The sequence below is a fragment of the Callospermophilus lateralis genome, chromosome 4 (assembly GCF_048772815.1).
Source record: "Callospermophilus lateralis isolate mCalLat2 chromosome 4, mCalLat2.hap1, whole genome shotgun sequence".
NCBI lineage: Eukaryota > Metazoa > Chordata > Mammalia > Rodentia > Sciuridae > Callospermophilus > Callospermophilus lateralis.
The window spans coordinates 53,580,139-53,593,952 of record NC_135308.1 but is presented as its reverse complement, the minus strand read 5'-3'; the positions used below and the strand labels follow the sequence as shown (position 1 = coordinate 53,593,952).

The 13,814-nt window shown below is 41.4% G+C and overlaps 1 protein-coding gene across 2 annotated transcripts in view; it reads right to left on the bottom strand.

Annotated features, from left to right (window-relative positions):
- Window positions 1-13,559, bottom strand: part of Rab11fip1 (RAB11 family interacting protein 1) — a 31,172-nt gene extending 17,613 nt beyond the window's left edge. For both annotated transcript variants that reach the window (XM_076853886.1, XM_076853887.1), the window contains exon 1: window positions 13,116-13,559. In XM_076853886.1, the coding sequence (XP_076710001.1) occupies window positions 13,116-13,492 (377 nt within the window). In that variant the 5' untranslated portion in view covers window positions 13,493-13,559. The remainder of the gene's footprint in view (window positions 1-13,115) is intronic.
- Between the last annotated feature and the right edge of the window lie 255 nt (window positions 13,560-13,814).

Sequence of the window (13,814 nt, the reverse complement as noted above, 5' to 3'; positions counted from 1 at the left end):
GAGAACCACATTCTGATGTTCTTTTGGGTGACCTATTTAAGAGAAGAAGGCTTAAGACTTTAAGGAAATGATGGTTTTGTCTAAATGAACACATTTCCTCTTTCACCTTTAGCTGTAGCTTGCTCACAGGACCCCAGGTCCCATTATTTAGCTCTTCCTTCAAGTAAAGGAAAAGGGTGGAGGGAAGTAGAAACCTAGCACTTAAATAGCACCTTCAGCATATCTGCCATTGTATACACTTGAAAACACTCTTATGTAAGTCTCAAGAATGTTGTGAAGTAGATATTACACCCACTTTACAAATGAAGAAATTAAAGCTCAAAAATTAGGTCATTGGTCCAAGATCCTAGAGCTGTTATGGGGTGCAGCTAGGATTCTGAATCAGTTCTGCATTTCCCCAGAGCTCCTATTCTTTCTCCTCCACCAAGATTCCTGTTTTAACTCTCTCCTAATTTATCTTCAGTGGGCCATCTTTCATAACACAGAGAGAAAGGAAGGCTCAAATTGAAATTGTTTATGAAGAAATTTTATTTTCTTCTTTCTTTCTTTTTTTTTTTTTTTTTGGCAGTGCTGGGGATGGAACCCAGGGTCTCATACATACTAGGCAAGCACTCCACCCCCATTCCATAGGCTTCTGATTTATTTTTTTAATGTTTTTTTTTAATATTTTGGTAGTTTTTTGTTTTTCTTTTTTGTTGTGTTGTTTAGTTTTATTTATTTATTTTTTGTTTTCCATTTTTAATAAACTTCTAATTTAAATGTGTCCAAATGAGAGAAAGGAGGGAAATCTACCATAGCTTGCCATCAATCATTAATCATAAGATTATATAAAGCTCACATCATCAAGAACTTAAACTGTATAACATAGTACAGTCAAGATCTAATAAAATGAGGTGAGCTACCACTTGGGATCTTTAGGAGAAACATTTTTTTTTAAAGTCATAAATTCACAGATGGGGAAGGAGTGTTGATGTTTTGAGATGTAAGGTCTTTATGGACTATTTAACCCTTGCCAAAAAAAGGCCTAGAATCTTTCTTTCCAATAGATTTTCTAGGACCTAGCCTGCAATAGTTTGCATATTGGTCATTTAGATGTTGAGAGGATTATTTGTATTTTTCTTCTCTGACAGTCATGTGGTAAATGGTTGCCTTGGTGATGAGGGGTGTTTGGCTTCTGTAAATACCAATTGTAAGCACCTGAAAAGGAGAAGCTGCCGAAGGGCACTGTGAGGCTCAGATGACCACAGTGGCCACGGGGAACAGGCGCTTCTCCTCCCTGCCCAGGGAGGAGGGGCCCTCAGGGGATCTACCACACAGCCTTTCCCATAGAGCCTCTTCAGTTAGCCCTCCCTGAGGAGGCAAGAAACTTTAAAGACCTTCAAAGAATTTTAACTGACAGATCCTGGGACCAGGCCTGCCTTTCCAAAGGCTACAAGCCCCAAAGTGTTTGTTTTGAGCAAATCTAGAGTCAACTCCAAATCCTCCCTGGGGGCTTATAATTACTTCAGTCACTAGGATTTGTTCTGGAAACTTCCAACACCACAAGGAGTTGCAAACAGAAACTTCACCAATTCTTCTTGCTGCTTATTTTCACAAGCAAACCTAAAACCAAACACCAGGTAGCTAAAAACAGCTACCAGCCTTAGGCTGTAAAAAGCAGACTTGGAATCACAGGTAAGCATCCCAGCAAGAGTTCAGAATTTTTTTAAAATTTATGCCAGATTTATAAGAGCTGGAAAGAAAAACTGGAATTGTTTCTTTTTTATTTATTTATTTGTTTGTTTGTTTATATGTGGTGCTTAAAAATCAAACTCAGTGCCTCACACATGCTAGACAAGCACTTTACCACTGAGCCACAACCTGAGCCCTGGAATTGTTTCTTTGACTACCAATACCATCCTAAAAATCAAAACATGGTAACCTGGTAATATAAGACAGCAAAATTAGGTTAAGAGTGAAAGCCACAGTGCATGAATGTCTTACCCCAAGAAATACCAAATTGGAACATGGTTGTATGTTCCAACATTTAAGATCAATTTGTTTTTTTTCAGTGTTTCTGTCCCTGGACTTTTTACTTCCCTTATTTCCTATACTTCACAGAAGTAGTTCTTAAATAATCCAGCCCTAGCATGAACACCCAGCAAGTAAGGGCAGTGTGGGTGTCTCCCGGCATTACCTTTTACACAGGCCCAGAAAACCTGAATTATCTCAGAAATCAGGGTTGGGTTCATTTTCTTAGACCAAAGGGCACAGTACAGAAATAAAGCCATAATCCCAATGTAGCAAGTTTATTTTTAAACCCATAATCTTTAAAAAAAAAAAAAATTCTTTAACCTATTTAAAAAAAAAAATCAAGTGATCCCTTTTCTAAGCAAATTTTTCTTAAAATTAAAATTGTCATTTGAAAATTAAAAGAATATCTAAATATGTAGAAAGTGACAAGAAATTATATAAATCTTGTGTGTGTGTGTGTGTGTGTGTGTGTGTATTGCTGACGCCTTGTGCATGCTAGGAAAGTGCTCTGCCACTAGGCTGCACCCCCAGCTCCAGCTCCTAAGCCGTATTTTTAAGTTAAAAAAAAAAAAAAAAAGCATAGGGTAAAATTCAAATCAGACAAAATTATATAAAATGAAAATTTCAGTCTTCCTACCCCTAAGTTCATGCCCCTCAGTCTTTCTCCCAGAGATGTTACTGTTAAAAACCTTATACACCCACCCAAGTGACAGTATGGGCATATACAAGCAAAATATATATTAATCCAGCAGGCTACTGTACTATACTGTTTTTGTGTTGTTTGTTTTGTTTCTGTCAAACACAAAGTAAGAACTTACTTTGGATATTATAAAAATATCCAAAAAGCCATTTATGTTTTCTACACTTTCAAAAAGATGACTTAAGAAGAGAAAGAATGATGTCATGAGCTGTGGTACACCTATGATCCCAACAACTCAGGAGGCTGAGGCAGGGGGATCACAAGTTCAAGGCCAGTCTCAGCAAGTTAGTGAGATGCTCAGCAATTTAGCAAGACCTTGTCTCAAAAGAAAAAAAAAAAAAAGGACTGGGGATGTAACTGAAGTGGTAAAGTACCCCTGGGATCAATCCCTAGTACAAAAAAAAAAAAAAAAAGAAATGAAGAAGAAGAAGGAGAAAGAGAATAATGAATTAAAGAGAGGTAAGAAAGATACTTGCATCTGTATCCTCATTATGGGAACAGAGCACAGGACACAGGATCCACCTGCTGAGCAGCCCAGCTGAGAGGCACTGTGAAATCCCTCCTAATTCATTCTGGAAACAGCTTAAACCACCTGACCATGCCCCATTCATATGGCCCGTTTGCCAAAGAATGTATTTAGTGTGTCAAACACACAGAAAAAGCTGATCCCTGGCCCTTCCATAGGAATGTAGCAGGAGAAGGCAATGCAGTTCCTCCCGTTGAGAAATGAAGTCTCCCACTGCATCCCTGCAGACATTCAAGATTACACTGGCTGCTAAAGGACTGTCTGGTATGCCTCAAAAACAATCTTTCTGCAGCTGAAACAAACATGTTTTTCCTTTAAAACATTCCAGAGGGCAGACATGCAGAGAAAGAACTGCTTCAGAGATTGAGTGCAGCATTTTTACATGCCAGCACTGGAAATACAAGAGATAAAGAGTCCCTAAAAAGCTTACCCTCCAGCGGGATGGAGGGAAGGTTCACCAAACATCATGAAGTGTCAATTACATTGGGACAAATGCTGTCCACTTTATAGCTTTGAACATTGGAAAACTACTGGACAACCTTCTTATTTATTTATTTATTTGTTACTGGGGATTGAACCCAAGGGTGCTATACCACTGAACTACGTCCTCAGTCCTTTTCTTTTTCATTTTGAGATGGGAATTGCTAAATTGCTGAGGGTTTCACCAAGTTTCTGAGGCTGTCCTTGAACTCTTGCCTCAGTCTCCCAAGTCACTGGGATTATAGGCATGTGCCACATGACCAGTTAACCTTCTCACTTTGAGCATACAAAAATAATTCCACATGCTAAAGTACACGATTTCACCACAAATAAGGTTCTCAGCAGACTTAGAATCACAGGGGCTCTTAGAACCACATACCTAGTGACTGATTGTTCATTCATTACAGCAAAATGTATAAATGCAACAATCCCATATGAAACCCAGGAAGTTCTGGGAAAGGGAAGGCAAAGAAGGACAATGAGCTAAGCCATTACTTCCACATTTTAGATGCATCCATGTTCATCTCAAAGGGTCACCATCTCTGGGTTCGGTTTGGACTCCAGGGTCAGTGTGGAATGCCTACTTCCCTACTTGTTAGGCCAAATGGCAACTATGACCTCTAGCATAAGTCATACCCACAGTAACCAAGCATCACCACACAGGGGATTATAGCCTCTGGTGAGGAGAGAAGCAGGAAGACCAGAACAGCACCTGACAGAATGTTTAGAAGGACACACTCAATTTCTTAAATGTAGACATTTTACAAAACGATTCATGCATTGTCTTCCCCAGAGAATAAAAATAAGGCTGAATGTCATGTGGTGAGCCATTGAGAACATCTATAAAGGTTCTGAAAAGGAGTAATTCCATTGGGTAAAAATGTTCGGTTTCTTCCCCTGGTAGCCTGGAAACAATGCGTAACACAGGGATAGAAATGTTTACGACCTATAAAACGCTGGTGAGTTTAACAAGTTTTGTAATGGAATGAAGTACTTGGTCATCAGCACCTAGCTTTGAGTACAGAATCACCCATCAGTCAATCTTTCCTCCATAGACCTTACCCTCTGCCTGCTGTCAATTACTTGGAAGAACTCCTGTCAATTCTGAGAGCAGAGGATAGGATAGTTCACTGCTTGTTTGTTTGTTTGTTTAAACCTAATCTCTAAAATAGACATTTTACAATCACAGGAAGGTTATTCATAACCACTGAACTTGAACCTAAGAATTGGTAAATGACCATGGTAGAGGAAAGAATGCAGAAAACACAGGGTCCCTTCTTATATTAGCTAATCTACAGAATTTCTGTGATCAAACATGGTGCAAGAAAAAATAATATCAAAAAATATATATATATACACACACACATTTTTTTTTCTTTTAAATTGACTCATTCCCATGTTAACTGTTTCATAAATTTTCTTCAAGTCTTTTTCCTGTACTTTTTAATTATTATTATTTACAGACCCTGGGAAAAATATTTAACTTTTCTATGCTAAGGCTTCCTATCTGAAACAGGCATAAGGGCACCTACCTTGCAAGCATATTATGAAGATTAAGTGCTTAATACATGTAAAGTGCTTAGAACAATACCTGGCTATAAGCCATAGCTATAATTACTATTTAGTTGTAACCAGAGCACACCTGCAATTTTATTTGTAGCACCTGATACACTATTGCGTTGCAGTATCCCTACCCATTGGTTCTAATGGTCATATGATATTCTGTGTTGTGCATATATTCCATGGTTTATTTATCCACTTAGAAAGTTCTGGAAAGGGAATTTAAGATATCAACAGTTCTAACTGACTATATTACTAAGTACCCCAAGTTAGCCATCAAAAACAAATAACAATGATTTGCATTTGAAGAGACTAGGAAAGGACTCACCCATACAACTGGTTTGTATAATACAATTTCCAAAACTTAAAAAATACATTCAGAATTTTTAAAACACCATGATCATTGTACATTTTCTGCAACTTACTGTGAGACATACTCATCCTCACAAAACCCTCCCGGGTTTCCATATCAGTAGAAGAGGTGAGAAACAGAATTCCCAAGCTGTGCAAATAAAGGCAAGTTTTACAAGTGGAAAGCAAAATGAGATTCCTTTAGGGGAAGACCAATGGAATTCCAAGCATCCTTATTTGAAGATTCTCTAAGAATTAGAAAAACTGACTCACTTTTAAACACGTAAGCCTACCACTCCTACAATCATCTACTTACCAATTCTTTAAACAGCTTGATCATATCTCAAAAGCCACAAATGTTAATATTCTACCATCAGATCCTGTATCTCATCTGCTGCCTAGATGTAAATGCCAACAATGCATTATATTTCATCTGCCAAAAACAGCCTACACAGCAACCCTGGGGTCCTCATGCAAAGAGTTTTTCTGTTTGTTTCTGTAGCACCAGGGACTGAACCCAGGGACTCACACATGCTAAGCAAGCGCTTTACTACTACTGAACTTCATCCTCAGTCCTTTTATTTTAATTTTATTTTTGGCGGGGAGGAGTACTGGGGATTGAACTCAGGGGCACTTGACCACTAAGCCACACTCCCAGCTTTATTTTGTATTTTGTTTAGAGAGAGGGTCTCACTTAGTTGCTTAGTACCTGGCTTTTGCAGAGGCTGGCTTTGCGATCCTCTTGTCTCAGCCCTCTGGGTGACTGGGATTACAGGCATGCACCACCACACCCAGATCTTTTATTTTTATTTTAAGATAGGACCTTGCTAAATTGCCCAGAATGGCCTCAAACTTGTGATGCTCCTTGAACCACCGGAATTATAGGAATGTATCACCATGGCCAGCCTCAAGCAAAAAGATTTTTAAGGATGGAAACATAAAATGCTATTGCTTGGTTTACCATTACTTGGCCAGAACAAAAGAACACAAACTTCTGTATGACCAACATCAAAGAGCATTTAGTCCATTCCTCACCCCATAAACTGACTCACGTACTCCCTTCTATGAGAGTTCCTGGCAAGGGAGCAGAGACTGTGATTTATCTTGTGATCAAGGTGAGTCCAAAGGAAGAGGAAGAAGAATTTTTTTTTAAATCCGGTTTTAATAACAAATAATTAGTAAAAATGAAAAGTTCCATTTTGGTGAACTGTATGTCACGTTCACTGTCCATGAAAGGAAAACCCCATACACCAGGCGCTCTGGGAGGCTACACCGCTGAGCAAACACCCCAGAGCGCAGCCTGTCCCTGCTGCCCTTCACATAGGACACCATTCTTTATGATAACAAGAGGCCCTTTTAGACTAGGCTTTCTAGAAGTCCCAACTGTTCTACCTGAGATTAGCCATGTTCTTTCTCAAAAAAAAAAAAAAAAAAAAGAGTATTTAAAAAGTGAAGTGTGTGGTAATCACACCTCCAGAAATATTTCTCTGGGATTTCTTATAAATGCCTTCCCTTTTTGCCATTCAAAGGCCATATTTAATTACCATTGCCCTCTTTCTTTCCATAGCACATTCCTAAATGTGTCCCCCAGGGATACCCTGGAGACCAAAGCCCTTGATTTTTCTCTACCAGATTATCAACAGACTTCTCCCTGCAGGAAAGGAATTTCTCATTTCATTACTGGTGCAAACCAGCTCCTTTTGCCAAAGGCAGCCAGTAAACCTGTTTCTTCAAAGCGTGCTGACCACACAGCCAGATCCTTACACTGAAAACTAAGAGAAGGGGTCTGGGCCCTTACTCCAGTTGAATCATTGGGCCAAACCTAAAATCAAATGGTTCTCCAGGTTGACTCAGGCTAACTACTACCTGCCCTGTAGGAAACTCAACCCACCACTCACTTGCAAAGATCCCTTGGTCATGGGGTTGTTCAAGCTCTGTGTTGGGTCACACAGCAAAGAACAATACAAGAGTGGTCCCTGACCCTGGGAGAAGCAGGTGAAAGTCAGGCTTGGCATCCTCCTGAGCCAGCAGGGGCATGAGATCTGACACCTTAAAGGGCACAGAACCCATTTTACCAATAAAGTCCAACTGATTTGGTTGGAATTTAAAGAAACCTACACCAGCCCCAGAGCCAAAGGTCAACTCAGAATTATTCTGGATGAAGATAAGGCCTCAAATGAGCTCCCAGCACTCTCTCCATTTAAGGCCAAGGCTCCTTAATCCTTCTGGAGCTAAGCCACAACTAGCTGTCCCTCCCTCTAAAATACATGGGGAGGTGCATGATTTTCTAGGGTGTCTGGCAATTAAAACTCCAGTATTTTAATGGATGTCTCAGATTATCTTCAAGGGGCAGAGGGAAAAGTGATGTCAGCAAATACATGCTGGAATTTTAATAACCACATGTCTTCCTTGTAATGTAATTATATAATTTTTAAGTTAATAACTACAATTAAAATGACATATCAGATACTATTCATAAAAATTTTCCTCTGATGGTAGTCATGAAAGTACAATAAAGGTCTTTGTATCCAAAAGGAAATATAGCCAAATAAAAAAGACATGAGACTTTTTCCTACGATTACCTTCACTAATGTGAAATATTGAAATGGTTTGCTTATTTCAGAGTTTTAGTGTGTTTTTTTGTTTTTGGATTTTTTTTTTCCATTTATGGGCTTGTCTTTCCTACTGTTACATATTATTTTTTCCTTTTTTTAGTCCTGTATCCCCTGAAGCAGTGACATCATCAGCCACACTAGAACACACCAATGAGACTATACTAGCCACACAATTACAAAACAAAGACTTGACCTGCACTAAAATGGTAACTATTGGAAGACACATATATACATACCCTGGTTTCAATGGTATTTCCTAGTCATTCACTCCAACAGACGACTCAACTCACAGGTGGCACTGTCCAAAGCTTTGTAATGGTGACCTCATGCTGGTATCGGAGTAACTGTTGGGGGAAGAAAGCAGCCACCACTTCCTGGTTCACTTTCAACACCAAGCTCTCATAATTTGTTCATTCACATCACTTCCTCTCCCTGAGCCCCTTCCACTTCCAAACCATCACAAGTCAGGTCAATTAAACTCACAAATATTTCTAAAATCACCCATGTCTCTCCATCTCCATAGCCATTACCCTACTATAAGCCACCATCGGGCAATGCTTAGATTATTGCAATAGCTTCTTTCCATTGGTCTATTGCAGGCTAGGCCAAGTTTGAATCCATTCTCTATTCAGTAACCACTGTAAACTTTGACAAACTGGATTATATCACCCACCTTTACTCTAAACATTTGGTGGCTTCCTATTCTCCTATTCTTAAATAAAGCCATACCTTCCTCTTTAGTCTCATCCTACACAGTCTTCCAACTTCTGCCTCTGAACCTTTGCACAGGTTCCTCCTCTTCCAGTAGGCCTCCTTCCTTTGCTCTTCACTAGAAGAATTCCTCTTTATTCTTCAGGTAATGCTTAAGAGGCACTCTCTAACTCACATGTGTTCTCTCTTTCTCCCTCTCCCACCCCACACACATGAGGGGTGGGGGTGGTTCTCACTATGTTGCCTAGGTTGGCCTCAAACACCTTGATCTCCAGCAACCCTCCCACCTCAGTCTACCAAGTACCTGTATTCCCAGATACTTGGTAAACTTGGTAGCCTGGCCACCATGCCAGGCTTTGCAATCTTTGTCTTTATATCATGCAGTAACTTTCCTGCTCCTTTTCTTTTATGATACCCTGTTCTTTTCCTTCACAATACTCATTATACTACATGATTGTTTATTTATGTACTCCTCTGTTTAATGTCTACTCCCCCCACGAGGCCCTGAGCTTCCTGAAAGCAGGGATCATGCCTGTCTTGTCCACCATTGTTTACACTGTATATCCAGCAAATGGCACGTAGTAGGAATTTAAACATATTTACAAAAAGAATCAATAAACTTTAGACACCAGAAGTGAGCAGGGAGCAGTTGGAACTTCCTCCATGCTAACTAAATGTCTTACAAAGGAAATTATAAGTAATACCATCAGAAAAGCACACCACCTAATGACGACTCTGATGTACTCTCTTTTTTCAGTCATTTTACTTCATTGCCATAGTGAAAAGTGTTGTTTATCCCAGGACCCACAAAGAATCCAGTCCTGAGCATTGAGTTCAATTTCCTTCGATGGAGTGGGAGGGAGGGGCCTGTGGCTGTGAAAGGAGAAAGGGTTTCCAGTAAGGCCCAATATTATCTTGAAGGGAAACTTCAAGAAAGAAAAAACTTAACCAATAACAACACTGTTTGAATTTTCTCACCTGTTACCAAAAAGAAAGGAAAAAACAAATTTGTATACATTCATGTGATTTATGTATCACTAATTTGCCCAGGCTGGTTTTGAGCTTGAGATCCTTCTGCACTAGCCTCCCAAATCACTGGGATTATAGGCATGTGCCACTACACCTGGCCCTTGTTTCTTTTTAATAATCCAAACTTCTACATTGACAACGTATTTCAACATCTTACTGCACTTTCAGCTCTTTAAAAATCCAAACTTTATGATATCTAAGTCCTTTCATATTCATCCAAATGCTGTTTTGAGTCTTTAACACATACGAGGAAATGACCCTCCATCATTCATACTCTCTTCCATATCTGGAAGACTTACAGTATTAAGTTTCATTATATTGATTACACAGTGGCCTTCCAGTCACCGGGTTGAATAAATATTTTAATAATTCAATAAATATTTCAATCCTTAAAAGGTTATTTCTCCAAATTCTGATACTTTTTATAGCCTAAAATATTTTTTTAAATCAATCTAAGATCCCTAACTATACAACACTAGATAGCAGAGGGCTTCACATGCTGATCACCTGATTGTACCCCTCAGACTCCTGTCTGTTCTGTGGTCATGGTACTTAACTGATTCCCATTTAACCAACCCTCACTGAGACTCCAGGTCTTTAATATATGTGTAAGTGAAAGATCAATTTATTTCGATTTTTCCTAACTAAAGGTCACATACTATTTCCTATTAAATGTATTCTATCTATGTGTCAACCTGTTGGTGTTTTAAAGGTATGTGTCACCACACTAAATTCGAGGCCAGCAAATTGAGTCATGATAAAAAGCACATTCTCTTGACTCCAAATAAATTTGATAGATGGGGACTTATCAAGAAAATAAGTAGAAATATTAGCCCATTTGGCTCTTAATGCTCTATTGGCTCTTGAGTTTAAGCATCATACTCATGACAAAAGTCATGCTCTGTTGCACCATTCTTCTTTATACACACTCACACACACAAAGAGTCATACACAATCTACAGACAAGATTTTAGCTTCTGTTTTGTTTTAGTTTTTAATGTCTAAGGTGGAGTTAAACCATTAATAACTAGTTCAAAAGACTTTCCTAGCCCAACCAGTTTCTTTTTGTTAAACTTCTACCTCTCAGTGCATATCTTATTATCCAAATCTCAGCTACCTTGGGCATCTCGTCAAACTTACTTTAACTGGGTTCCCCCAGCACCTTGGAAAGTCCCAGGAAGTGGTAGATGGAAAGCTTACAATTTCACCCACATGTACAGAAGCAAAAAAGCCTTCCACTGCAGTTATAAAAACCCATTAAGTAGGCACCATTTTCCTGCAAGACAATACTATGACTAAGCGGTCATCAGCTCAGGTAATAGAAACAGGAGTAACCATCTAGGTTTAGAATTACCCTGGATAAGATGAGAAAACTGAAGATACAGAGACCGAACCCTTCCTGAAAGAGAACTTGAGTTTTCATCTCTCTCAAAGCAGTACAGAACCTTTTGAATCTTTACACTGACTTCATTAGTCCAGGAACCCAGAAACACCTTACAAATATCAATTAAGTATGGCAACATGCTTCATTTATAAATAGGGAAAGGGGGATGTTTAGAGACAGAGCAACCCAACAATGAGTCAGAACCAGAATGGACACCAGAACCAGGACTCTGAGGCCCCATTTCTGGCAGGGAGATGTGAAGTCTTTCAAGGAGATGAAATATTCACATAAGAAACAGATGGCGAGATGGAAATGAATATCCACACATCTTGGGATAGGGCAAGACAAAGAATAGCCAACAGCCAATAACCTAAGGCCTCAAATTTCATTTAATCAGATGGAAAATTAGCATTGCTTCAGCCCCTCCTTAGCAAAGAGGGTGCTCACCTTATGGCTTGTAAGCTGATGCTATGAGATACCCCATCCATCATCATATTAAGGCTCTACATTTTTATCTGATTTGAGCTTAGAAATGACTATTCATCTTGGGCCAGATAAGCAAATCAGATATTTCATTTGCAAGCATGCAGGCTGAAAATGAACCCACCATAAAGAAAAGAGCATGGGAACTACAAGCCCTTTGGCCTTTCCTGTCTACCTCACAAGGAAAAGTTAGAATGTTCTGTATATCTAAAATATGCAAGGGGAATCAGTGTGCTTCATAAACTGTCAGGAGTTTGGTAGTAACACCACTGGTTAGCATATTCAAGGTCAGCAAAGTAATCAATTAGGCTGATCAAGGCTATCTTTGGCATCCCAGATAAACATAATCAAATATTCAATGGGGTTATGACCTGCCCTTTCCAAACACCTGTGAAAGAGAATAAATCACTAACAATGCAGTTAATTAGGTTTTGCTGGGCTTTTACTGTGAAAGTGAGATATTCTGACAAAGAACTTTCCACTGGGGAGTGGCAGGTGAGAAGCCACCCACTTCTAGTGGGACCAAGGAAGAGCTTGACAAAGAAACAATGCCCAATTCTGCTCAACAAAGGGGTCAACTCTGGAACCATCCATTACTGGGAAATCTTACTAACTTGAGACCTAGGGCAAACATCCCACTTTTCCAGTGTTCTTCCTGGAAGAGCAAATTCTTTTCACCAACCTCCTAGGAAGGAGAAAGAATGGGCGCTAGCAATCACAGAGCAGTGGACATTTCCCCATTCAGGTCCCCACCTCCTTCCTCATCCACCCAGCACTGATCCTTCTCTGTCCAGGGGTTAGCTTCTTGGGATGTCAGGGAAATTAATTTTACCGGTTAATTTCCTCTGTGCTCTGGCCCATTCATTCTCAGCTCAAAGTGTCCTGTTTAGTGACATACTCAGGAGGCCTTCCACTTGATTTACTGGGTGTATCAGACCCCACCCTAATAAAATGAATTCGCCAGCCCACACATAGTTTCAATTCATCAAAAATTCATTTCGTGCTTACTGTGTGCCCGGGCCTGAGAGGTACCCTGAAGATAGATTCAAACCTGTCCCAACTTTCAAAAAGCCTCAATACTACGAGAGCTGGATGAGAAGCTGAAGCTAGGTCAGAATGAAGTGTAGGGGAGCCCTCACGGACTGTGACTTCCACGCCCATTCCAAAAGGGACCCAGTGCGGCGGTCACTGGCCCAGGGGCCGAGCCTGCGCCGCTGTCCCTTTCCCTCAGCCCTGGTCCTCTAGGTCCCGGCCCGCACTCACTGCGTCTTCCTGCGGCCCTGGTCGCGGTGCAGCTCCCGCAGGTCCACCTCGGCGCGGCCCAGGAACTTGTCGAGTCCGAGCAGCGCGCGGTGCAGCACGGTGAGCTGCAGGGTGGCGGCGGCCGCTGGCACAGCTCCGGAGGACAGCAGCGGCGGCAGCTCGAAGGTGGCTTCCTCCCTCCACACTGGCGCGCCGAGGCTGCGCTCGGACACCGAGGTGGCGTACTTCTCTTTGCCCACCTGGATCACCGCGTACGCGTCGCTAGTTCCCCCAGGGCCCTTGGCCCGCAAACCCCGCGCCTGCAGCACCGTCACCTGCACATGGGTGGGGGACCACACGGCCCCCGGGCCCCGGCCCGCCGAGGCCGCCAGAGACATGGTGACGATACTGCAGCAGGTTAGGACACCAGGAGAAGATCGCGGCCGCTAGGGGCCTGTTCGGCCAGCCCCGCTGTCCAGGCCGCTTTAAGGCTTCCGGCCACGCCCCCGTCAGGACCCGCCCCTACCCTGCCAGCCCCCGCCCCACCTGCCCGCGCGGGGCGGCCTCAGGGCCACCGAGGGCGGGGCTGGCGCCGCCAAGGAAGAAGCAGGAGGTCACGTGGGCAGGGGCGGGTGGCGGAGAGGGCTTCAGGAGTTCTGAAGTTGGTGGTAGGTGAGGGTTGATGTCCGAGGCTCCCAAGGTTCCACCGCCCAACAGGAG